This window comes from Nuphar pumila, chromosome 4 (genome assembly GCF_984573655.1).
Source record: "Nuphar pumila chromosome 4, dmNupPumi1.hap1.1, whole genome shotgun sequence".
Classification (NCBI taxonomy): Eukaryota; Viridiplantae; Streptophyta; class Magnoliopsida; order Nymphaeales; family Nymphaeaceae; genus Nuphar; species Nuphar pumila.
The window spans coordinates 145825900-145851342 of record NC_143252.1 but is presented as its reverse complement, the minus strand read 5'-3'; the positions used below and the strand labels follow the sequence as shown (position 1 = coordinate 145851342).

The following is a 25443-nucleotide window of genomic DNA, read 5'->3' as shown; positions in this document are numbered from 1 at the left end:
AGTCGGTCTATCTGTGTACTGAAACAGAGAGTTAGAGCTCTCTATCTCATCTAAAATCCTGACCAGATTCGATTTGGTTTCACCTAGACCGAGTCAGTTTATTAGTACGCCAAGACATAGAGCAATGTGTCCCCAGACCGAGTCAGTCTAACTATAGACCGAGACAGAGAGTGAATCGTCTTGTGTAAGACTGGACTCAGTTTGGGTTTCAGCCAGACCAAATGTAACGACCCGATCCGAGGCCTCTCGAGCCCGGGTTCGTGGACGTTAGTTCCCATAGAGAAATTACTCAATAATCTCAAAAACAGCTCAAAATCGTGCCAGTTTTTTTTTTCTTTTATTTAATACTTGAAGGTCCATACATCTATTTACAATATCATAACCATCCAAAGACAAAAGCAGAATAAAAAGTAAAGAAAAATCATACTTCTGATGTGGCTGAGTCGTACTAAGTCCTGTGAGTGGTGGCAGCAGTCCCTGAACCTACAGTTGCAACCAAAAGAATGGGATGAGTCTACAACCCAGTAAGATTCCATTTACAAATAGACACGACCGTTGCAACTATAGTGAGCTCTAAGCTCCTAGTCTTAGTTTAGTTTGCTACTTATGCACACATGTTAGTTATGAGTTTTACCCCATTTACCGCATCTCTATTATCATTTCAAACAACTCTTCTACTCTAATCGGCTATTCCGAACATAGCCTCCTCGGGCGTAGCAACCCATGTAGACAACTCAGAGTCTACAATGTTGGCCAGACTTATGAACCACTCACAAACAACGTAGTCCAAACCAGCCCAGACTACGGACACAGGTGCTGCAACAGCTCGTCGGTTGCAAGCCGGGAGCGAAGGGACTCAAACGGTAGCTAGCCGAAGAGCCAGGGTGGCTATACCTGCCCCCAAGGTGTCTCAAGGAGTTATACCTGCCCCCAAGGTTTTGTGGTTCATGCTACGTCCTATATGTGTCTAGTGGGCAATGTTTTAACCCCTAAGGGTTACCTAGAAACGTCTGAGATATTTTCAGGTTACTCACGAGGCACACACCTCAACATTACCCTAGACCATGCCTCCTAGTAGAGTTCCCATCATACACTGGGTGATCATCCTAGTGACAACTTTTACTCAACATTCACATCTTGAATTTAGTGTGTTATACAATCCTCAATGTATATCCACTAATTACTTTTAACACAAGTTTACATGTCAGAACTGCTAAGGATGACGACCCACCACAGATTAATTCACGACTCTTACAATGCCCCTCTCAAGGCATAAGCGTGACATTTCCCAAGGTAATACCTACCTTGAGACTCTAGAACTCTACCCTCAATTTTTCACATAACGCATCAATCTCATACATGCAATCATGTCATGTCACTTTTATTTCATAACTCAGAAAATATGCATGATCATGTTTAAGCATCACACTTGAACTTTATAGATTCCTAGGCATGCAAAACGTCTCTTTACAATAAACAAAACTAGCATACTTGAAGCACATGGAATCATATATAAAGATGCCTAAACTAATTAGCATGTGTTTTAATCAACTAAGGAGGAAATTGCAAATGTTCACTTACCTGAAACGCTTAAATTCCAATTGCAACCCTTGATCTGAAAACAACGAATATCTCGAATCATCAAAATTACCAAAACACCCTTAAACTTAATTGTCAAACTCTGACTCCATTCTTTCAGAGTTTGTTCACGCATCCCCTACTAATAAATTCTACCCAAGCAGTAGAATCCCTGGATTCAAGAATCACATGAATCTGACTTCGGGGCACTTAGTTATGCCTTGTATATTTTGTAGGCATATCAAGGGCAAAATAGTCTTTTTGCACTTTCAATGACCTCTATGTCATCTTTACTTCATGTTACTTTAAGATCCACACACATAATAAAATTTGACCACTCAGGTCCTCAACTCAACTATGATTTTGATCATGGATTCGGTATTCTTGATCCAACCCTGCTTGAAAAGGGTTTGTCTGGATCTAAACCAGGTCGTCTAATCGAATCCATTTGAGTTTTGAGTCTAAACTGAGATCCAAACCCGAATCCAATTTGTAATAGAAAAATCGAGTCTTCGCTACTTCAATTTTTCCCACCGCACTCGATAAATCAATCGCACACGCATCTGATTTGTCTCGGTCTATACTTAGTCGGTCTGACCCATATTGGGTTCACCCTTGGTTTGGACCGAAACGGTCCACCATTACAAACCCGACTCGGTCTGCTAACTACTTCAGACCCGACTCGGTCCGTATAGACCGTTATGGTCTGTCACAACGCACATATCCACACATCATTTTTTTTTCTTTTCGTTTGGCTTGGTCTGGACACGCCCAGACTGAGCCTACTTGGTCTGGTCGACCAGCTCAGGCTGGTTCACGTCTAGCCTGATGACCGACTCGGCCTGCAGAAACTGCAGACCGAGCTTGTCACCACGACGAGCAATAGTCAACTTCTACTGTCGTCGGACTTGTTGCAGCTTCCTGCAAGCAGGGCAGCGCCGCCGGCACTCGCTGATCGTCAGTGGCTGCCGACCCAACAGCGGTAGCAGGGGAAAACCCCTTTTCTTCTTCTTCTTCTTCTTCTTCTTTTTTTTCTGCAATGACGAGGGCAGTGGTCGGACCTCCTCATTTTCAGTCACTGACGGCGGCAATAGCAGAGGAAAACCCCTCAATCATTCTCCGTCTTCTATTGAAATGCAGGGACAGGGTTCTCCCTGTCCCTGTTTTGCTGCAACTCGCCAACAATTGTAAGGTTGCCGGCGACCCCCGTGTTTAGACAACCAACAAGAGGCAACAACAGAGGGGAAACCCCTCTGTCGTTCTCCTTCTATCGCAAAGCAGGGACAGGGTTCTCCCTGTCCTTATTTTGTTGTAACTCACCGGCAACTGTGAAGTTGCCGGCGACCCCCATGTTTAGACAACCAGCGAGAGGGAGATGCTTACAGGGAAATGAGAGGAGGCCCCCCATGGCTTTTATAGCCATGGGGGGTTTGGTCGGTTACCCCCTCCCTCCTTCTGCATTAACTGGGGGCAGCCCACTTCCTCTCCCACGATCTGCTTCGTGGGAGAGGAAGGGGCGTCGTCCCCCTCTCCTTCCGTGACACCCCCCACAATGGGGGGAGCGTTACACCAAATCAGTTTGATTTGTCGATCGAGACAAAGAGCGACGAGCATCTGTCTCGCTCCTTCTATGACCAAACTCGGTCTGGGTGTCACCAAACCGAGTTGGTCTATTCTGCAGACCGAGAGAAAGAGTGAAAGCTCTCTGTCTCGCTCTGTATATGACCAAACTCGATCTGAGAAGCCCAGATTGAGTCGATCTACTTATCACTCAATACAAGGAAATAAAGCACGTTGTGTCCTTCCCCTTTCTACCCAGCTCGGTCTGGGCGTGCCCAGACCGAGTTGGGCTCATCTGTTCCAGTGACAAAGAGCAAAAGCTATTTGTTTTGCTTGCAGCTTCGACTGGACTCGGTTTGGTCGCTCCTAGACCCAGTCGCTCCCCCTCTTCCTCTCTCTTTCATCCAATGGTGTTGGCAACCCTTGTGGTTGTTGACCCTTCATTCGAGAAAACCGGCGCCGACAACCGCCATGGAGGTCGATGCCATTTCTCTCCTTGATTTAAATAAAAAGGAAACACTGAAGGGGGAGGGGTTTACCTATTGACGACTCGTTCTTGGCGGATTGTGTTTGAGTTTCCACGATCTCTCTCTCCCCTCTTTCTCATTGCTCTCTCTCTATATGTATCCTTCTATCTCCCTCACTATCACTGTAAATGGAGGACGAGAGAGGGGACACATGAGCTTTTATAGGCCCATTGGTATTCAGGGTTCCCCGTAACCCCTCATTAATGAGGGATCCCTCCCTCTCCCCCACTACTTCACGCATGGGAGAGAGGAAAGGTCTCCTCATCAATGCATTAATGAGGGGGGCCTTTCAACTCCCTATCATTATTTTAAGGGAGGAGAAGGGGACTCCTATCCTTGACCCAGCCGAGCCAGGTGGGCTGGAGCCCACTTGGCCGGCTACTAGGTCAGGGATTACAGTGTGCATCTTGCAGAGCTGTTTGGTTGCAGAATATCGCGGATTGGAGGCACAGAGGGAAGAGGCAGCAAAGAGGAGGAGCAAGAGGATGGCACAGATGCAGGAGGAATCGCTGGCAAATGTGGCAAAAATGGAGGAAACGAAAGCTGAGGAACTAGTTGAGAAGATGAAGATGAAATATGGGCAGTGGATGAGACCTGCTGATTTTGAAGCTTAGATTGTTGAATGCCGTGGGAAAAGCAAGCTGAGCCACTCTAGCGTGACTTTGATTTGTGCGTACGAGAGAGAGAGAGAGAGAGAGCATGTGTCAAGTCTGTTACTAGTGGTATTTCTTTCTTGGATGCATAGTGAAATGAAAGGCTTCTTAAGCACTGTGACATATCACTCAATATTTTTAAAAAATATCGCAAATGTGCTTTAAACAAAATATCATGGTACCATTGCTTAAACGAAAATAGCACGATTTACTCACAATACTTCCGTCTAATCAGCAAAACAATGAGAAAAGACGATTATTTTTATTTTCTTACATATATTTTTATTGGTATTCTTTTCTATTGTATTTTGTTAAAAAATTATTATTATTTTTTATCGTTGCTTACATTTTTCGAATAGAAAGTGCGAAAGTTAAAAAAAAATCAAAGTCTCCCAAGAATTTCACAGTAAAAAATCTGTTGTTTGAACATTTGTCACTATGCTCTCAAGCAGTGCCTCGATAATTCCTACAAAAGCATTAGAATTCCTTTCAGGAAAAGCGACAAGAGCGATCAGCAGCCCTTCTTTAAAATCCCACTGGTGATACTCGTCAATATCTTTTTTTATCAATATGGTACAAGTTTTTTTTAATTCCGCCTGTGTATAACTGTTTAGTTATCCAGTGCCGGTCCCAAGCCCGGATAAAGGAGGAGGGTTGCGGTAGGCCTGTGACAGCCAGCATAAAAACTTAGTCATACCTTATGAATATGAACCAATATGAGAATTTCGTTGGGGCGTTTCCTACTGAGCGACGCACTGTACTCTATAGGCCCGGAGGCAGTGATAAATGGGCAAAGGTTGCTAGGTCGTCGCCCGGAAGCGACGCGTCACACCGGCACCCGGGTCTGGTGTCAAATAGGCAACGGTTCCCTCACTTTGTTGGACGGGTGGGGGTAAAGAAGTTAGTCCAAAACCATAAAATTAGGTTAGCCACTTGAAACATAAGATCTTTAACTGGTAAGTTGGTAGAGTTAGTAGATGTTATGTATAGGAGAAAGATTGATATTTTATGTTTACAAGAGACCAAATGGGTAGGTGAGAAAGCAAAAGTGATAGAACCTTGGGGATATAAGATTTGGTATACAGGAATAAATAGGAATAGGAATGGAGTAGGGATTGTCATAAGTCGTTAGTTTATAGATAATGTAGTTGAGGTCCGTAGGAAGGGTGATAGGATTTTACTTATTAAATTAGTATTAGGTTCGGAGATTATTAATATTATTAGTATTTATGCACCTCAAGTAGGTTTAGATGATTCCATTAAGCGTCAATTTTGAGAAGATTTAGATGGAGTAGTACAAGGGATATCTTATGGAGAAAGGCTTTTCATCGGCGGTAACCTTAATGGGCATGTAGGCATTAGTAGGGATGGATTTGAGAGTATCCATGGAGGCTATGGTATAGGAGAAAGAATTTTAGATTTTGGTTTGTCCTATGATATGATCTTAGCAAACACTTGGTTTAGGAAGAGAGAGTCTCACCTAGTAACATTTAAAAGTGGGGTTAATACGAGTCAGATAGATTTTTTCCTACTTAGAAAGAGAGATAGGGGTTGTTGCATCGATTGTAAGGTTATACCGAGAGAAAGTGTAGCTACACAACATAAAGTCTTAATTTTAGATCTTAGAATTAGACAACGCAACAAAAGGGATAGACATACGATAGATCCTAGAATTAAGTGGTGGGCACTGAAAGGAGCAAAACAAGGAATGTTTGTAGAGAAGGTAGTTAAGGCAGCTGATTGGTGTCTCGAGGAGGATTCAGAATCTATGTGGAATAAGATAGCGGGTGGCATGAGAAAGGTGGCTAAGGAGGTATTGGGTGAGTCTAAAGGCGGTGCACCGCTAGGTAAGGATACATCGTGGTGGAACGAGGATGTCAAATTAGTTATTAAGGTTAAAAGAGAGTGTTATAGAAATCTAAGTAAAAATCGTGATAATGAGAATTTGGAGAAGTATATGATAGCAAAAAAGGAAGCTAAAAAAGTAGTTCGGAACGCGAGGAATAAGGTATATAAGGAGGTTTATGACAAGTTGGATACCAAAGAGGATGAGAAGGTTATTTATAGGCTTGCAAAGATGAGAGATAGGAAATTGAGGGATCTGGGTATGGTTAGATGTATCAAAGATGAAACGCAAAGGGTTTTAGTCAAAGATGAGGAGATTAAGGAGAGATGGAAAGATTATTTTGATAAGCTATTTAATGAAAGTCATGCTCAGGATCTTGGAGACTTTTCAATTCCTTTTCATGAGATGAATCGTGACTTTATGCGCAAGATTCAAAAGAAAGAAATTGCAGAAGCTTTGAAGAAAATGAAATCAAGAAGGGCAGTTGGCCCATATGGTATACCTATCGAGGCTTGAAAATGCTTGGGAGAGAAAGGTTTAGAATGGTTGACAAATCTTTTTAACAAGATTTGGCGGACAAATAAGATGCCTAATGAGTGGAAGAAGAGTACTTTGGTGCCTCTATATAAGAATAAGGGTGATATACAAGATTGCACAAACTATCGTGGTATAAAACTCATGAGTCATACTATGAAACTTTGGGAGAGGGTGATTGAGTCTAGGTTGAGGAAGATTGTCATGATATCGGAGAATCAATTTGGTTTTATGCCTGGAAGATCAACTATGGAAGCTATACATATTCTTAGACAACTTATTGAGAGAAATAGAGAGAGGAACAAAGATTTGCATATGGTTTTTATTGATTTGGAGAAGGCTTACGATAGAGTACCTATGGACGTTCTCTGATGGACAATGATGAAGAAAGGTGTTTCTCTCAAGTACATTAGTATAATTAAAGATATGTATGAAGGAGTAGTAACCAATGTCCGCACTTGTGGAGGGGTGACAACCAATTTTCCTATAACGGTTGGGTTACATCAAGGATCTGCTTTAAACCCTTTCCTATTTGCTATAGTGATGGATGAGCTTACGAGATCAATTCAAGAAAATGTGTCGTGGTGTATGTTGTTTGCTGATGATATTGTTTTGATTGATGAGTCTAGAGTTGGGGTTAATGCTAAGTTAGAATTATGGATACAGACATTGGAAGCAAGAGGTTTTAAGTTGAGTAAGAGTAAGACAGAATACATGGAATGTCGATTTAGTAAGCAACGAAGTAGTGATGGGAGTGTAGTGAAACTTGGTGAGCACGAAATACCGGTGGATGATTCTTTCAAATATTTGGGATCTATCATTCAAAAGTATGGAGAAATTGATGGAGATGTAAATCATAGGATAAAAGTTGGGTGGATGAAATGGAAGAGTGCAACTGGAGTGTTGTGCGATCGTAGAATGTCATTGCGGTTGAAGGAAAAGTTTTATAGGATGACTATTAGGCCCGCTCTACTATATAGTACGGAATGTTGGGCTGCCAAAAGACATCATATTCAAAAAATGAGTGTAGCTGAGATGCGTATGCTAAGATGGATGTGTGGAAATACAATAAAAGATAAGATTCAGAACGAGGAGATACGTAAGAAGGTAGGCGTTGCACCCATTGAAAATAAGATGAGAGAGAATCGTTTACGGTGGTTTTGACATATTCGACGAAGGCCTAATGATGCTCCAGTTAGATTGATGGAGAAATGGGAAAATATATTAGTTAAAAGAGGTCGGGGTAGGCCTAGGAAGACATGGATAGAGGTGATAAGAAAGGATATGAATGCTTTGAACCTCACCGAGGACATGGCATTGGATAGAAATGAATGAAGGAGAAGGATTCATGTGGAAGACCCATAATGATTTTCTTTGTTGGTTCATATCGCCGACCCCAATTGTTTTGGGATGAAGGTGTAGTTGTTATTGTTGTTTTAGGCAAGCTAGGGTTAGGTAGACCTCCATCGTACCATTGGGTTTTGAACTTGCAACGTCCCAACACAAGGTGACGTGCACTATTCGTTCAGTGGTATTCTGAAAGCAATTTAGGAGTTGTTTTCTCAAAATGCCAAGAAATGAAGAGCTCCTGAATATTTCATGATACCAGACTCCTAAAATCAACCGACTTTTCCCATTTGTAAACCATGACGTCAACCTTTCAGACCATATCTCGTATGAATCATGGGGGTCGGTGAACTCTCAACACATGCACCTGAAATCATGATTTCATTAGACTTCCTTGAAAGACACTGTAATACCATTTTTAAAGCTAAAGGGAAACAGCGCACATGCATTGTGCGAGGAATGATATAGTATTCTTAGCCCCATCCCAAGATTAAACTAACAATGACAGCGATATATGGCTAACCGCCTAACCGTGGCAACACTTCAGTGTGGACACTTCAAAAGTACAAAAACCGTGTGTAGAGCTTTGTTAATTTTAATCAAAAGTTTCGTTCATGGTATTCTGAAAGCAATTTAGGGGCTGTTTCTCAAAATGCCAAGAGATGAAGAGCTCCTGAATACTGATATCACAGTCCTAAAATCAACTGACTTTTCCCCTTTGTAAACCATGACGTCAACCTTTCAGACCATATCTCGTATGATTCATGGGGTTCGGTGAACTCATTCAATCCATGCACCTGAAATCATGATTTCATTAGATTTCCTTGAAAGACACTGAAATACCATTTTTAAAGCAGGAGGGAAACAACGCACATGCATTGCTCGAGGAATGATACAGTATTCTTAGCCCCATCCCAAGATTAAACTAACAATGACAGTGATATATGGCTAACCGCCTAACCGTGGCAACACTTCAAAAGTACAAAAACTGTGTATAGGGCTTATTAATTTTAATCAAAAGTTTGATTGATATGTGAAAATTACCCTAAAAAAGAACCAAACCCCCTCCCCCCTGGACAACCACAGAGAAGAAAAGAGAAAACAAGGGGTGAACGTCATGGAAAGAACCAATAGCATTGGAACCGAATCAATGAATAGCAAAATGTCACTTACAATCGCACCAGGGGGTCTCCTCAAAACCATATCAATTTTTCTTCCTTGGAGCAAACCCATCGAATTGTAGCAGTAGGGAGTTCGTTACAACAAATAGAGAACTCAACGCCATCAAGCCTCCTGCCAATGAAACCAAGAAAACAGATGAGATGAAGGCTAACACGAGCAACCTTGCTGGTGAAGGTAGCAATCAGCCACAAACAGACTATGCGTACTCCCAACAAAGGTTTTGGCAATTTCTCACCAGGCTAAGGGTGCTGGTGACTTCAACACACAAAGTACAAAAAGTTAGTAAATTTGAAGTTTGTTTGAAACTTTGAAAACAAAATCTATTTCTTCCTGAAATATTGTAAATTCTAATCAATTAAAGGACCACCAAATCTGATTCTTCAGACAACTGAACTCATTCAATCATTCTTTCAGTTTAGAGCAATCAGTTACCGTATAACCAAGTTTTATAGCCTTCAACAGCCATGACGTAGTTCCAATCAAATCAAAATTTCACCTGCTACAATGCAATTTCAACTCACCAGATAGTGACGGTGTCATTGCAAAATCAAAAGAAGGGAGCAGCATCCCAGCTGCAATGGGAATAGCAATGATGTTATATGCAACAGCCCACACTAAATTCTGGTGCACTTTTCTCATTGTTGCACGAGCAAGGTCAAACACATCCACAACCTGCATATTAAATAACAATTCAGCATGATACAAAATCCGCAAGGATTTTAGAAACATGCCACCTCCACTGGAGAGTGAACTTCCATTATGGTTTGAACTTTGAAATTATACAAAATCATTTCACAATGGTTCCAACTATTAGATCTCAAACACACCTGTGAAAGTTTGTTGCCCAATAGAATTACTGATGCTGCATCAGATGCTGCATTTTCTTTTGCATTTTGTAAGGCCATTCCAACATCAGCAAGAGCCAAAGAAGGTGCATCATTTATGCCATCGCCAACCTTGAAAGGCAAAAAGGATATACCATCATTTTTCTGGTCTAACTTATTATGATAAAAGAGAAATGGTAGGTTGATGTATTAAGAAAATACACTCCAAGAGGGCAAAAGCAAGTAGATACCATTGCAACACAATTCCCTTGATTTTGCAAGATTGAGATAAATCTCGCTTTATCTTGTGGGCTTAAACAGGCATTGGCACTTCCTATTCCAACTGCTTCAGCTATACTTGCCACTGCCTCTTCCCTATCACCGGATAACAGTATTGTTTTGATTCCATATTGCTGGATCCTTCAAAAAAAAAGAGCAAATGGTAAGTTAGAGGTCTGCTCTAAACTCATTTATTATTTGTGATGTAGATAGGTAATTGAAGACGTTATCCAAGAACACATTAAGTCAAAAAAGCGAAGGCATGGATTCTTTGGAAACCACAATCAAGTTGCAAATCAGGACCACCACTGGTAGTCAACTATTGTTTGACTGAAAAGCATCCACAACTCAAACAAAATCATTGACTTTTGTCCTGTGCTCATTGCCATTGCAAATCCTTGAATGCCAACCAATTTCAGCATCCACTGGGTGACTGATATCTGCATGAAACTGTAGAATTGATATAGACTGAAGAAAAACAGAAGAAAATGAAAGAAGCAAGAAAAAAGCAATTAACCTTTAAACAACAAAATAGAGAAATGCTTGTGATATTTGCACATACATATGATTAGTGGCTCAGGTCTTGTGCCATCATTCAAGTGATCTTGATTGTAAGAGCTCCAATGAGATTATCATCACATGGGCAGCCTACAAAATTAGGCTTTCTCCAATGCAATTTCCAAGCCTTTCACGAATGGAGGCATTATTATCAAATATTCTTTTCGCCAAGAAAAACTTCTTTCCAAGGTCTCTGATAATATGTATCATCAAACCATCACATTTTAAAGAGAAATTTACAAAATAGCCACCTAACTTGCTACCTATTAAAGTTATCTGCCTAGATTTTCACTTGTGATATATTTAACCTCACATTTTTAATCCAGTTCAAACAGCTATCTGAGGCAAAAAATTTAGTTTTTTTCCTTCATTAATGAAATAGCTCAGTGTTATTTTGAAAAGAAAATAAATGATAAGGTCATTTAGCCAATTTATTTTACTAAATCAAGGTCAATTGCACAAACATAGGACCAGGTGTGTCTACTGCAAAAACCAAAAAGTTCAGACTGTTAAATGTAACAACTGAAATAAGGCAGTTACTTGTAAAGGTGATTAATTAAGTTTCCTTTAGTGAATTTCCATATTTTAAAATTGATCAGCACCTGTCTACAGTAGATTTTGCATCATCACGCAAAGTATCTGCTACTGCAATTGCACCTATGATTCCGTCCCCTTCACGTCCAACGTAAACAATGGATTCTGAATGACTTGAAGGTGAATCTCCGTTTTGTAACCTATGTCTCAAAGAATTTTCCAAATCCATCAAAGCAGAGTGTCTTGCTCGTTGCTGAAAGTGTGCATGAACCCATTCCTTCACACCAACTGCAACTAGAAATCCATCGACTTCTGCCATGCATCCATAACCAGGCTCTGTTAATTGTCCACTTGTGCTAGGAATTTCCAAATTAAGGGACTGTGCCTTGTCTAAGATAGCCTTTGCAATGGGGTGTGATGCTGATTTCTCCACTGCAGCAGCAATCTGAAGAATCTCTGATGCTTTGTGAACTATAGAAGCCACATTTGTGACAGTTGGCCTCCCTTCGGTCAGGGTACCTGTCTGAAATATAATAAAAGGCAGACCTGAACTTGTTAATGGAGTTGCAATTCCAATTTCTAGAACACAGGGCAAAGCAGGCAGGATGTAAGTGTTATGACATACTTTGTCAAAAGCAAAGACATTTATGCTAGCCAAACGTTCCAATACATCTCCACCTCTTATAAGAAGACCTCGTCTGGCTCCTTTACAATGCCAAACACACAGCATAAGACAGGTTTGAAGTAACTATCAAAATGCAAAACATATTCATTCAGTCTAAAACATATAGCCGCAGCTGTAATATGTGGTCGATATTGCATCATGTTCTTGAAAATAAATTCAGCAAGCATATCAAGTAACTACAAAACCTTCTCAGTGAAAGGAATAAAGAACTCACCAAGAGATGTGCCAACAAGGATGGCAGTGGGCGTTGCAAGACCTAGAGCACAAGGGCAAGAAACCACCTGAGGTAAGATAAAAAAAATGCAAGCACATTAACCATGATTAACAATCAGAAGTAATAGCCGGGAGTGTCTCTTCTTTGAGAAATGTATCCTTGAGCAACCCATGCTTTGCTTCAGTACATTTTTTCCTCTTTAACTTTGAAATACAAAAAGGAAAACCCTAATGGCATAGGATATAATTTATAAAGGTCCATCGTCAGGACCAGGTAGAGCCAATCTTGAGCCCAAACTAATAAGGATGGATCTGGGTTGTACCTAGTTGTGTACAAACCTGCATCTGGGCCCAAATGCACCACATCCAACCAGATCTTGTAGGAGTCTCAAGGTTGGACTCACAGACACCACTATCTAGATTGTGTCTATCCTGTTCGTATCCAGACTAAGGGAAAATATGTCGTCAATTTCCCTTATGGTAAGTTAAACCAACTACAAATTTTTTATCAACAAAAAGAATATCATTTCCTTCATATCACTTACTAATACATCCACAGCAAGCTTCAAGCTTAGAAGCAATGGACTTCCTTCTGGCCCCGAAATATCATTGAGAAGTACCTCAGGGAAGATGTCAGTTCCAATATAATACCTGCAAATGCACATCATCAGCAGTTTTGATCTGTAGTAAGCTACAAATGTAAATTATGGAAATGAAATGTAAAATCACCACATAATAAACTGAACTACCTACCACAAATCTGGAAAAGCTTCACAAACTCTAAATGTCCCAACCCTTTCACATTGTGTCTAACCGTATTCTACTTTAGTCGCTTACCATTAAAACTAAAGTTTGTCCAAAAACAGAGCATCCATAAATGACTATTAAGAGGGAGCGGGAGTTCACTGTGCTGCTGCTGAAGCTTAACAGTCTTTTTTGTTTCTGACACTGTATTTTCCATCAATGTTGCCATTTTCATTCTCCATAAAAAAGTGTCACTAAACATAAATGCCAACATATCGTAGAATGTACATGGACATAGATAGTGTTGGCAACCGCTCCTTGTCAGTTTTAACATGAGGGTTCTTATAATTTTGGTTCAGTCAATGAAAAGACTTCATAGTATGCCTAATTGTTTTTGCATTTTGTTTGTCGCTTTGCATGTTTTTCCTTTTCACTTTGTTCTACTTCTTATATCTGAAATCACATAAGTTGTCTCCTCACATTACAATTAGTAATTCCCAGTTCTACTGATAACAAAATAGAGTGGTGTCAATGTGATGAATGTCACTTCTCCAATGGAAAAGATTATGGTTATCATTGAATGTTTTCTTTTAGGAGGATCAATGATTTCTTCTATTTCTCATAATAACAATTATTTTCCCATGTACTTTTATTTGATATCCAATTTGTATCTTTCAGACCACAAAATCTTGTATACGTCAGTGTATGATGGTTAATAAGGTTGTACACAAATAGTAAATATTCCATAATATACATGTAGATGCTAATGTTGTTGATACAAATACTTCAGTGATCATAGGAATATAGGTTTATCCTAAATAAATATATGCAGCCAGAAACAAACAACTCAGGAGACTCAACACAATCATATGATTGCCTACGAGTAAATAAAGTAGTCCGTGGAGGCAGGTTAAACATGTCCCCAGAGTATACCTTTACCTTTTCCCAGGAAATGATATTCATCTATTTTCAAGTTAGAAAACTTTAAAATCCTAAAGTTGGTCAGTCATTCTTCAAAGGAAAACCTACTCAAAGTTTGACCAACTTTGTTCCTTACCCAAATGCCATAGGGCCTTCATATTTGTCAGTGTATAATACTGAGGTCCTAAACAAGCTATACAGTTTTTGGGAGAGTCCAAAAATCAACTACTCTACCAGACCAAAGAGTTGAAAATAAAAATGCAGTGACATGATGACTGCTGCTTAAGGTTCAAAAGTCAAGTAAACATGGTTTCTCCATGCCCGCAATGTCAGAAGCATTCAGGGAATTAATGTAAAAGATGAAAAAAACATCATCATCATGCCTTGTCCTGTCTGCATTGGGTTGATGCAAAAACTGAACCGATGTATGGAAAAATCTGCCACATCTATACATGTGGCAGCAGAAATTAAGAGTATGTTTGGAAGTGAGAAAAAAATAGTAGGAAAAGTGAAAGTAGGAAAGAAAAAAGTACATATTTTTCAACCATTCCAAACGAGAGAAAAAATTTCAAAAAGAAAGTTTTTTCTAAAAAGTACCATTAGAGGGAGGACTTTTTCCTATGGGTGCTAAGGGTCTAAGGGGGGTTGATCAGCCCACGCAGTCATGGTGGAGGTAGGCCAGCCCCTGCGCTGCCCCGATGGTGATCCTCATCCAGCTGAGTTCCGGCTGTAATGAAATATGCGGAAAAGCAAAGAGTGCACTAAGCACTTACAACATCTACTAATGAACAAACAAAAGGGCTAATACCCAAACTCACAAGAGACAACACAACATAAAAATATAAATGTCTCTTATTGAAAGAGAGAGAGAGCTCTCAAGAGTGAAAAATACAAGAGGGGTTCACCCCTATTTATACACAAAAGAAGGAGAGGAGGAGTGGCCATATGGCCTTAAAAGAAGAGCCACCTAGGGGCTCTCATGGAGTCGTTGGGAGCCCCCAACGGTCACAAATGTGACCGTTGGGGGCCCCATCGACTCCATGGTGGGGCCCCTTTTAGGTGGATAAAAACCAAAAAAAAAAAAGTAAAAAATAAAAAGGAAATTTACAAAAAGAAAGAAAAGAAACAAGTACCCCTATCGGGTACTTGTGAAATGACTAAAATACCCCTATCGGGTATTTTAGATTATACAAATATATATATATGTATATAAATATATACATATATATGAATTACATATATTTTAACACCCTCCCTCAAGCTTTACGGGGATATAACCGAAAGCTTGTTAAGGAGAAACAAAAACCGAGGAGCCGCAAGAGCCTTAGTGAAGAAGTCCGTCAACTGGTACTCTGATGTGACGTAAGGTAGTGCTATGGTTCCTCTTAGGTATTCATCACGAACGTAATGGCAGTCCATTTCAATATGCTTAGTACGCTCATGGAAGGTGTGATTGCTTGCAATATAGATTGCGCTTTTGTTGTCGCAACACAGCTTCGAAGGAGTAGAGATGACAATGCCCATATCACTGAGGAGGCTTCTTAGCCACACAAGTTCCATGGTTGTAGTGGCCATAGCACGATATTCTGCTTTTGTCGAGGACAAGGATACTTTGTGTTGCTTCTTGCATCTCCAAGAAATCATAGAGTCACCTAAGAAAACACAAAATCTGGTAGTTGAGACTCGGTCATTGGGATTTCCTCCCCAATCTGCATCAGTATAAGCAATTAAATCAAGGGACGAGGCAGAGGAAAGAAAAACTCCCTTAGTTATGATATTTTTGATATATCTGAAAATCCTTAAGACTGCACTCATGTGCACAGTTGTAGGTGCATGTTGAAATTGACTGATAGAGTGGACGGCATGAGCAATGTCTGGCCGTGTGATGGATAAGTAGGTTAGAGACCCAACAAGTTGCCGGTAGGGAGTAGGATCCTCGAGAGGTGTTCCATCTTCCAACCTTAATTTTGCATTGATGACTTCTGGGGTTTCTGTCTTCTTATCATCGGAGACACCAGATTTGGAACAGATGTCAGCAACAAGTTTCATCTGAGAGAGAATGTACCCTCGAGGAGAGTACGCCACTTCAATTCCTAAAAAATATCTTAAGAATCCAAGGTCAGACATATCAAAATTTTCTTTCAAAACCTTTTTAATATCATTAATGCCTTGCTCATCACTTCCTGTGATGATCATATCATCAACATAAAGTAGTAAAATAACTACTGAAGACCATGCACTTTTCATAAACAAAGCAGTGTCAGTATAACATGAACGAAAATTCAAACTTGTCATTACATTGCTAAATCTATCATGCCAAGCCTTTGGGGCTTGTTTTAAACCATATAATGCCTTTTTAAGTTTAAGAATTTTATTTTTACCAATACATACTCGTGGTGGGGGATCCATGTAAACTTCTTCATTTAATTCGCCATTTAGAAATGCATTCTTAACATCGAGTTGATAGATAGGCCATTTTTTCACTGACGCAATAGCAATAAGAGTCCTAACACTAGTCATTCTAGCAACAGGTGCGAAGGTTTCTTTATAATCTATACCATATTCCTGAGCATATCCTTTAGCTACTAATCGTGCTTTATAACGTTCTAATGAACCATCACTCTTGGTTTTAATTTTGAAGACCCATCTACATCCTATTGATTTCTTTCCAGTGGGTAACGAAGTTATTTCCCAAGTTTTTGCTTTTTCAAGAGCACTAAGCTCTAAGTTCATGGCTTCAACCCATTGGGGAATATTTTTGGCCTCATTATAGTGTGAAGGTTCATGAAATGAATGCAACGCAATTAGACATGCTCTATATCTAGGAGTTAGGGACTCATAGGAGACAAACCTATTAGGAGGGTTGGAGATCCGACTGGATCTCCTTAAAGATGTTTCTTCTATGTTGGATCCTTGAGAGTATTTTTCTAATGCGCTTATCTGAGTTTGTTGACCACGCCTAACATATGTTTGGATTGGTCTATTATTCTCATCTATAGCATTATCAAGAGGAATTTCCTCTAGGTCATTCAAAGACTCATTAGAGATTTTCTCTTCTTGAGGAGTCTCATCTTCTTGAGATAGAAGATCAAATAAAAAAGTATATTCACTTTTGTCAATGTCTTTAGTTTTCACAAAACCATTTTCATTTTCCAAAAATGTTACATCTTTGGATACATAGAGTTTGTTATTTTTCAAGTCAAAACATCTAAAACCCTTTTGATTTTCTTCATAACCCAAGAAAACGCATTCAATAGCTTTAGGAGATAATTTGTCCCGTTTATGAGTAAGGACAAAACATTTACATCCAAAGACTCTTAATCTATTGAAGTCGGGTGTTCTTTCAAATAGTTTTTCGTATGGAAATGTATTTTGTAAGGATGAGGATATCATTCTATTTATTAAGTAAGTTGAGGTTAAGGCCGCTTCGGCCCAAAAATTCTTTGGAATTTCTTTGGAGATAAGGAGTGTCCTAGTGGTTTCCATGATATGTCTATGCTTTCTTTCGGCCAAGCCGTTTTGTTGGGGAGTCCTAGGACACGATCTTTGATGACAAATTCCATTTACTTCTAAATAGTTCTGAAATTCATTTGATAAATATTCTCCACCCGAATCGGATCTAAGAGTAGAGATATTACTTAAAAATTTATTTTTAACTATCATATGAAATTTTTTGAAAAAATCAAAGACTTCGGATTTTAAATTGAGAAAGTAGATCCATACATACCTAGTGTAGTCATCGATGAAAGTGACATAATAGGAGTACCCTCCTTTAGACATGACGGGGGAAGGACCCCAAACATCCGAATGGACTAACTCAAAAGGTCTTTTGGACACAAAAGTTCGGTTTGGAAAAAGAGTAGATTTCATTTTGCCAAAAATACAATTCTTGCAAACAAAATGTTTCTCATTACAAAATTTCTTTCCAAATTGAAAGGAGTACATTTTTGAGAAACTTGGATGTCCAAGTCTTTGATGCCAAATATCAATATTTTTATCTTGGACATGGTTACAAAAAGAGTTAGTGGGGAGTTTCAAGTTGCTCATGTAATAGAGATCTCCCCTTCTATGGCCTTGCCCAATCAGCTTCCCGGACCGGAGATCCTGTATAGAGCAATCCTTAGTTGAGAAGGAGATTTTACATCCATGATCACATATTTGAGCAACAGAGAGGAGATTTAAATTAAGTTGAGGTACAACTCTCACGTTTGGCACAAAGAAGTCTTTTGAAAAGTTTAAGGTTCCAAAACTTTTTACTTGTAAAGATGTACCATCGGCAGTTGAAACATAGGAGTTTTTATAATTATTACATAAATCGGAAAGCTCATTTTCAAGGGGGGTCATATGAAAGGAAGCTCCAGAGTCAAGGATCCAAGACGACATACCTGGAGGAAAGGAGGAAGCTACGGCGGCACCCGAAGTTGATGGAATCTTGAGTAGAGTTTGTAGTGCCTCCGATAGTTGAGCAAGAGAAAAAGAGTCCGTTCCTTTGATTGCTTCCTCTTTCTTTTGAGTAGCTTCTTCAACGGAAGCAACTTTATTTTTTGGTGCTTCATTCAACTTAGGGCAATTAGGTCTTATATGACCCGGTTCTTGACAATGATGGCAAATGGCTTTTCTATAGTTGCCATTATAGTTATTTTGCCTTCCAAAATGTGGAGGTTTGTAGGTTTTCATATAGTTGCCGGGTTTTGATACGGCCAAGACATCATTTCCTCCTTTAATCATGCCAAGACGGGTTTCTTCTTGGTATATTTCGGCTATGGCATCTTCCAAGGGAAGAGGCTTTGATCTATGTAGGAAGGAGGATCTAACTTGTTCATATTCGGGCCTAAGCCCATGTAAAAATTGGAAAAAGTGTTCTTTTTCCATTTGTTCTCTTCTTGATTCCACATCTATACTAGAAGCCCATTTTGGTTCTAGTAAGGATAGCTCATCCCATAGAGGGCCAAGAGTGCTAAAGTAGTCCCTAACACTCATTTCTCCTTGCTTGATAGTTCGGATTTTTTCTTGAAGAAAGAATTGACGAGCAAGGTCTTTTTGGGTAAACATACCTTTCATGAAGAACCATGCTTCATTTGTCATTCGAAATTTGGCAATGTTGGCGCAAATCTTGAGCTCCACATTGTTCATGAACCAAGCAAGAATCTTGGCATGCTTACTTTCCCAATCTTCTATTTTAGATTGGTGATCTTCAATGGCCTTCATGCGGGCATCTCCTTCAAGAGCTTTTTCTTGGTCGCCTTCCATCTTAGTTAGTTGGAGTTGAGGTTCCGGAATGGTGCCCATGACGTATCCCCAAAGCTTTTTCCCTTTGAGGTTGTTTTCCATGGCGGCGGCCCACATCATGTAGTTGGAGTCATTGAGTTTGAAAGAGAGATCAATCTTTTGTTCTCCTTCCATAATAACCACTCACAAGAGGATAAAAGAAGAGAGAAACAACAAGAAACAAATATAGCTACACAATTAGCTATATTAAGAAGAAGAGCATTCACAAGGCTCTGATACCATGTAATGAAATATGCGGAAAAGCAAAGAGTGCACTAAGCACTTACAACATCTACTAATGAACAAACAAAAGAGCTAATACCCAAACTCACAAGAGACAACACAACATAAAAATATAAATGTCTCTTATTGAAAGAGAGAGAGAGAGCTCTCAAGAGTGAAAAATACAAGAGGGGTTCACCCCTATTTATACACAAAAGAAGGAGAGGAGGAGTGGCCATATGGCCTTAAAAGAAGAGCCACCTAGGGGCTCTCATGGAGTCGTTGGGAGCCCCCAACGGTCACAAATGTGACCGTTGGGGGCCCCATCGACTCCATGGTGGGGCCCCTTTTAGGTGGATAAAAAACCAAAAAAAAAAAGTAAAAAATAAAAAGGAAATTTACAAAAAGAAAGAAAAGAAACAAGTACCCCTATCGGGTACTTGTGAAATGACTAAAATACCCCTATCGGGTATTTTAGATTATACAAATATATATATATGTATATAAATATATACATATATATGAATTACATATATTTTAACACCGGCCACCAGCCATCGCCGACACACTTCGTCTCCCACCCATTGCCACTGTGTAGTGCCTCACCAAGGCTGCCGTTCTCCATGAACTCATAGATCAGCAACCTCACGTTGTTGATCACGCAGCAGCAGAGCAACTTCACGATGTTGGTGTGGCAGATCCTCCCCCAACATCTTGATCTCTGCTTGGAACCTGCTCTCCGTCTCCAGTTTTTCGGCGTCCAACAACCGCTTCACCGCCACCGTCTCCCCCATCTTCAGCCTTGCCCTGTACACCTTCCCCAACTCCCCCATCCCCGCCACGTTCTCCTTTGTCAGACACCCCATCACGTCCTCTTCCGTCACCCCCACCCAGTTGAACGACGTCTGCTTCCACAACCACGTTCGTCGACTGCTCCTCATCATCCTTCCCCCCTCCAGTCGACTGCCGCCACTTCATGGTGCCAGCTCTAGTGGCATCCTCCTTTGCACCCTTATTTACAGAGGATAAAAATCCAAAGTTCTTGCTACTTATGAGAAAAAATGGAAATAATGAAAAATGGGACATGCCAATATCATGTCTTGACTCATTAGTAGCGTTGATGTAAAAAAAATGCTCTAAGTCTTGCAAAGTTTTAGCATACAAATAAAACTTGAGAATACCTAAAGAAGATGTACTCCCTTAAAGATATTGCACATGTATGCAATTTATAAGATAAAGTTTGAACTATGACTCAAGGGGAAAGAAGCATTAGAGAATTCTATAGTGAATTATCCAATCTTTGGAAAGAGTTGGCCCTTCTTGAACCAAGATGGCATTGCCTCTAGGATATAGAACTCAGCAAAAAACAAATGGATGCGGAGCATTTTATCAATTTGTGAATGGCCTAAGACCGGAATTTGAGCCTACAAAGTCGACCCTACTTCATAGAGGGAAAGTCCCTTATATTGAAGACACAATTGAAGAGTTAAGCATGGAAGAAAATAGGCTTAAGAAGTGAACTTCTAAGAGTGATGATGACTCGTTACTAGCCGTATCTAGGCCCAAAAACTATGTTTGTACCTACAAACCACCACACTATGAAAAATAAAATAATGAGTATTATGAAAAACAAGGCAATGAGTATAAGAAGAAAAAAATTATTTGTTATTATTGTCATGAACCTATTTTCCTAAGTTAAAAAGGCCATATGAGAAGAAGGTTGCCTCGGTTGGTCCTCCACAAGAGTCAAATGATATCAGAACCACATAAGACTCATCTATTGGGAACATGTCTTTGACACAACCAGTAGAGGCTCTTCAACCTCTCCTCAAAGGATCATCTTAATCAACTGGAGTTGTAGTTTTTTCCTTTGACTTCTCTGATCCCGGTAAATCTCTTTGGCTTCTTGACTCAAATGTCTCTTTTCACATGAGTCCAAATGTTGATATTTTATCCGAATGTCATAACTCAAGATGTCAAATGTATTTAATATTGATGGGATATCTCTTGAGATAAAAAGAATAAGGAATTTTGAAAATATTTCTCAAAATTTAAAGAAAATTTCTATTCCAAAAATTAGATATATTCTTAAATTAAATTTAAATATTTGGTATGTTTCTCAATTATCTGATCATGGATGTCATGTTTTCTTCTCCTGTAATGGTTATCAGGTGCAGGATCGCCAGTCAGGGAAGCTGATTGGGGAAGGCCATAGAGAATGAGGCTTTTACTACATGGATTTTTTGGAAATACCCAAAAATACTTTTTGTTGTAATGTTAAGAAATTATAATTGGATTTATGTCATAAAAGGCTTGGTCATCCTAATGTATCAAAAATTCAATATTTTCCAAAGTTGAAAAAATTTTGTAAGTTTAAAAACTTTACATGTGAAGATTGTATTCTTGGCAAAATGAAGAGATTACCATTTCAAGAAAAAACCTTTGTTTCTTCTAGATCGCTTGAGTTAATGCATTCAAATGTTTGGGGCCTGTAAACACCAAAATTTCATTATGCCTAAATGATAATATCTTTCATAACAAGTGTTTGCAGGTGTTAAGCAGGAATCAGACAACCCTCCATTTAGAGGATGGCGCTCTGAACTGTTGCCCATTACTGGATGACACAATGGACCATCGTCCTCTACGGGATGGCAAAACAGAAACGTCGTCCGCTACGGGACGACAGAACAGGACCACCATCCGCCAGGAGATGGCAGTCCTTTTGTCGTTCGTTGTACCGAACGTGTGGATAAGCCGTGGCTTATCCCTATCTCATCCCAACTTTTTGCACGTTTTTCAGGGCGGGAGGACTCTTCTTGGACAAGTTTTCAGACAAGAAGACTCTTTTATATAGGTCTTATCCTCATCCAGGATAGACCTAGATCCATCTAGGATCGGGTTTGGACCTAAAAAATCCAGTGATCCATATCTGTGTAGAACTCTATAAATAAGGGCTCACTCGTATAACCTGATCATTTGAAAATTATCAAAAAATCTGAAAATTAGATACTCAAGTGTTGGCCCTGCAAGATCAAGCCTATTTCAGCCCTGCTGACACGTTGTCCCAACGCCATTGAAGAACACTCATACCTACGTCAAAGTACTAACAGACAAAAAGGAGCTTGAACGATAAAACAGACCCTCGAGTCTGAAAAATGTATTTTTCATATCCCTAATCTGTTTATTTTAATTTTATTTATTCTTTGGATTAGGTGCTTATACATGTTTCTTATTTTTATTTGCATATTGGAATCCGCGGCGGTGAGATTCGAGTTACAGAGATCGAGAAACCTGCCCTGTCTTTACCTTTCCGTCAGGCGAAGGACGATCGGAGCTTGCAAAAGGCGTCCCCATAATTTCAAAGGGGATTTCAAGAATTCGGGTAAGTCCCATCCTTCCCAATTCAAAATAATTTATCAACATTTTTTTGGCGACCGCAATAGGACGTCGTACCTTTTTTTAATTTTCGTAGCTAGAATTGCATTGCGAAGAGATTTTGAGCCCTAACGAGCCCAAAATCTCCGTTTTTGAGTTCTATCTCTGTCCGGACAGCAATCCCTTTTTTTGTCATCTGCTTATCGTCCTCTGCTACATTTGATCGTCCCCTAACCGCCATCCGTCGGTGTTTAGCAGTGCCATCCATAGACCCTCTCATCTGCAAGCTCTGTCGTCTGATGACAGATAGTGTCATCCGCATACCCTCGCATCTACAGGTTCTATTGTCAACTGATAGACAGTGTCGTCCGTAGATACTCGCGTCTGCAGGTTCTGTCGTCCATTGACAAGCAGTGTCGTTCGCAGACCGTCACGTCTGCAGGCTCTGCCATTCACTGACAAACAGCGTCATCCACAGACCCTTGCGTCTGCAGGCTTTGTCGTCGGGTAGGTCTTTGGTGTATAAGGTAAAAACCAAGAGTAATGAAAGTCTTGAAAGATACAATGTCAAATTAGTTGCCAAGAGATATTCCCAAGAATATGATATAGGTTATAAAGAGACTTTCACCCTAGTTGCTAGAATGACCACATTTAGGACCTTAGTAGCCCTAGCCTCTGTGAAAAGATGACCCATATATCATATGGACGTTAAAAATGCATTTTTTAATGGGAATTTAGTTGAAAAAGTTTATAAGAAAGCACCACCTGGTATAACTATTCCTAGAGGAAAAGCTATTCGTTTGGATAAAGTCATTTATGGTCTTAAACAACCATCAAAGGTTTGGCATGACAGGTTCAGTCAAGTTATGATTGATATTGGATTTCAATCCTGTTTTACTAACACAACTTTGTTTGTTAAGATTTCTTATGCAGATATTATTATTATTTTTCTCCTCTATGTGGATGACATGATTATCACTAGAGGGGACAAACAAGGAGTTGAACCAAGGTTGTCAAACAAGGAAGCGAAAGCAAGAAACAATACGGGAAGTGAAAGCAAGAAGCGATGCATTTTAAAATGTTTAGGAAGTGGGAATGAGGAATAAAAAAACAATATAAGAATTGAATGGGAATCAAAATGGAATGCAAATAAAAACTAAAATAAAAATGATTATTCTTAAATTTTATGATTTTTTAGTGTAGAAATTAATTTTTTAACAAAATCTAAAAATGATGATTGCCAATTTAGAGAAAGCACATGGAAGCGAGTGACAAGTGTCAGAGGAAACACATAAAAACATGAAAAGTAGAATGAGAAAAGATATAAGAAGAATAGAAAAGCATGCGGAAAGCATAGGAGAAGTATGGGAAAATTGAGATTCCCATCAAATTTTGGAAGCGAGGAGTATCGCGCTTCCGAAACGAGTTTTCGGAAAGCGGGCTTCCTACCTATCTAAGAAGCTTTCGGTAACTCTAAGTTGAACACATTAGAAAACATCTTAAAAAAAATTTTGAAATGACTTATTTGGGTTTTTTTAAATATTTTCTTGGAATTTAATCAGCTTATTCTTCTAGAGGTTATCTATTTACTCAATTTAAATTTTCTCTAGATGTTAAGTCTGAAATCTCAGATGATAAGAAGGTTGACACTCCCGAGGTTGTCAAGAGAATTGATGATGGAGAACCACTTGAAAATCGGATGCCATACAAATAACTTATCGAGGCACTTTCTTATCTTTCAATTACAAGACATAATATAACGCATGAAGTTCACACAACCAGCTAGTATCAACAAGCTCTCACTTTTGTTCATATGAGAGCGATTTTGTGTATCATTAGATATATTAAGACTTCTATTTAACATGGACTTTTCTTATCTACTTCTTTATCCTTAGATTTAATTGCTTATATTGATGTTGATTGGGGAGGTGATCACAATAACCAACACTCAATTTTGTGTTTTCTTAGGTGAATCGTTAATCTCATGGCAGTGTAAGCAGCAGAAGGTTTCTCTCTCTTTGATTGAAGCAGATTACCGTGTCATGGCTATAACTACTATGGAGGTGATCTGGCTCAGAAGATTGGCTAATATAGGAGTTCAAATTAAAGGAGTATTACAAATGTGTTGTGACAACAAAAGTTTCATCTACATTGCCAGCAATCGGACTTTTCACGAGTATACCAAACAAATTGAGATGGACTGTCATTACGTATGAGAAGAGTACCTAGAGGGCACTATCAATCTTTCCTATGTTACCTCAGAATATCAATTGGAGGATTTCTTTACCAAACCTCTCGTTGCTCCTAGATTTTACTTTCTCTTAGGCAAACTTTCAGTTATTCGACCGTAAGTTTGAGGGAGTGTGTTAAATTGTATATATATGCATGTATATGTATTATATACATATATATATATATATATATATATTATAACTAGGTTAGTTTCTTTTTCCTTTTTTTTGTTTCATTTGAACTAGTCAACACAAAGTTGACTAGTCAAAAGCGACGTTAGAGCAGGTCCAACGACACCACCTCGAACGCCTTTATGGAAGCTTCCATATTGCATATAAATAAGGGTCCATCCCTTCTCATA

At 39.4% G+C, this 25443-nt stretch overlaps 1 protein-coding gene across 6 annotated transcripts in view; it reads right to left on the bottom strand.

Annotated features, from left to right (window-relative positions):
- LOC149841530 (copper-transporting ATPase PAA2, chloroplastic-like) overlaps positions 1-25443 on the bottom strand; it is a 46195-nt gene that overhangs the window by 6000 nt on the left and 14752 nt on the right. For 2 of the 6 annotated variants that reach the window (XR_016431449.1, XM_090003895.1), the window contains exons 10-17: positions 12866-12971; positions 12322-12388; positions 12048-12127; positions 11491-11945; positions 10303-10471; positions 10055-10183; positions 9749-9899; positions 9219-9338 (exon numbers count right to left, since the gene is read on the bottom strand). Coding sequence is in view for 4 of the 6 variants with exons in the window: in XM_090003895.1 (XP_089860021.1) it covers positions 9250-9338; positions 9749-9899; positions 10055-10183; positions 10303-10471; positions 11491-11945; positions 12048-12127; positions 12322-12388; positions 12866-12971 (1246 nt within the window). In the remaining 2 variants the exon portion in view is untranslated. Of the gene's footprint in view, positions 1-427; positions 484-8536; positions 9339-9748; positions 9900-10054; positions 10184-10302; positions 10472-11490; positions 11946-12047; positions 12128-12321; positions 12389-12865; positions 12972-25443 lie in introns of those variants that run through there. The other 4 variants (XR_016431450.1, XM_090003897.1, XM_090003896.1 and 1 more) reach the window with 4 other exon arrangements.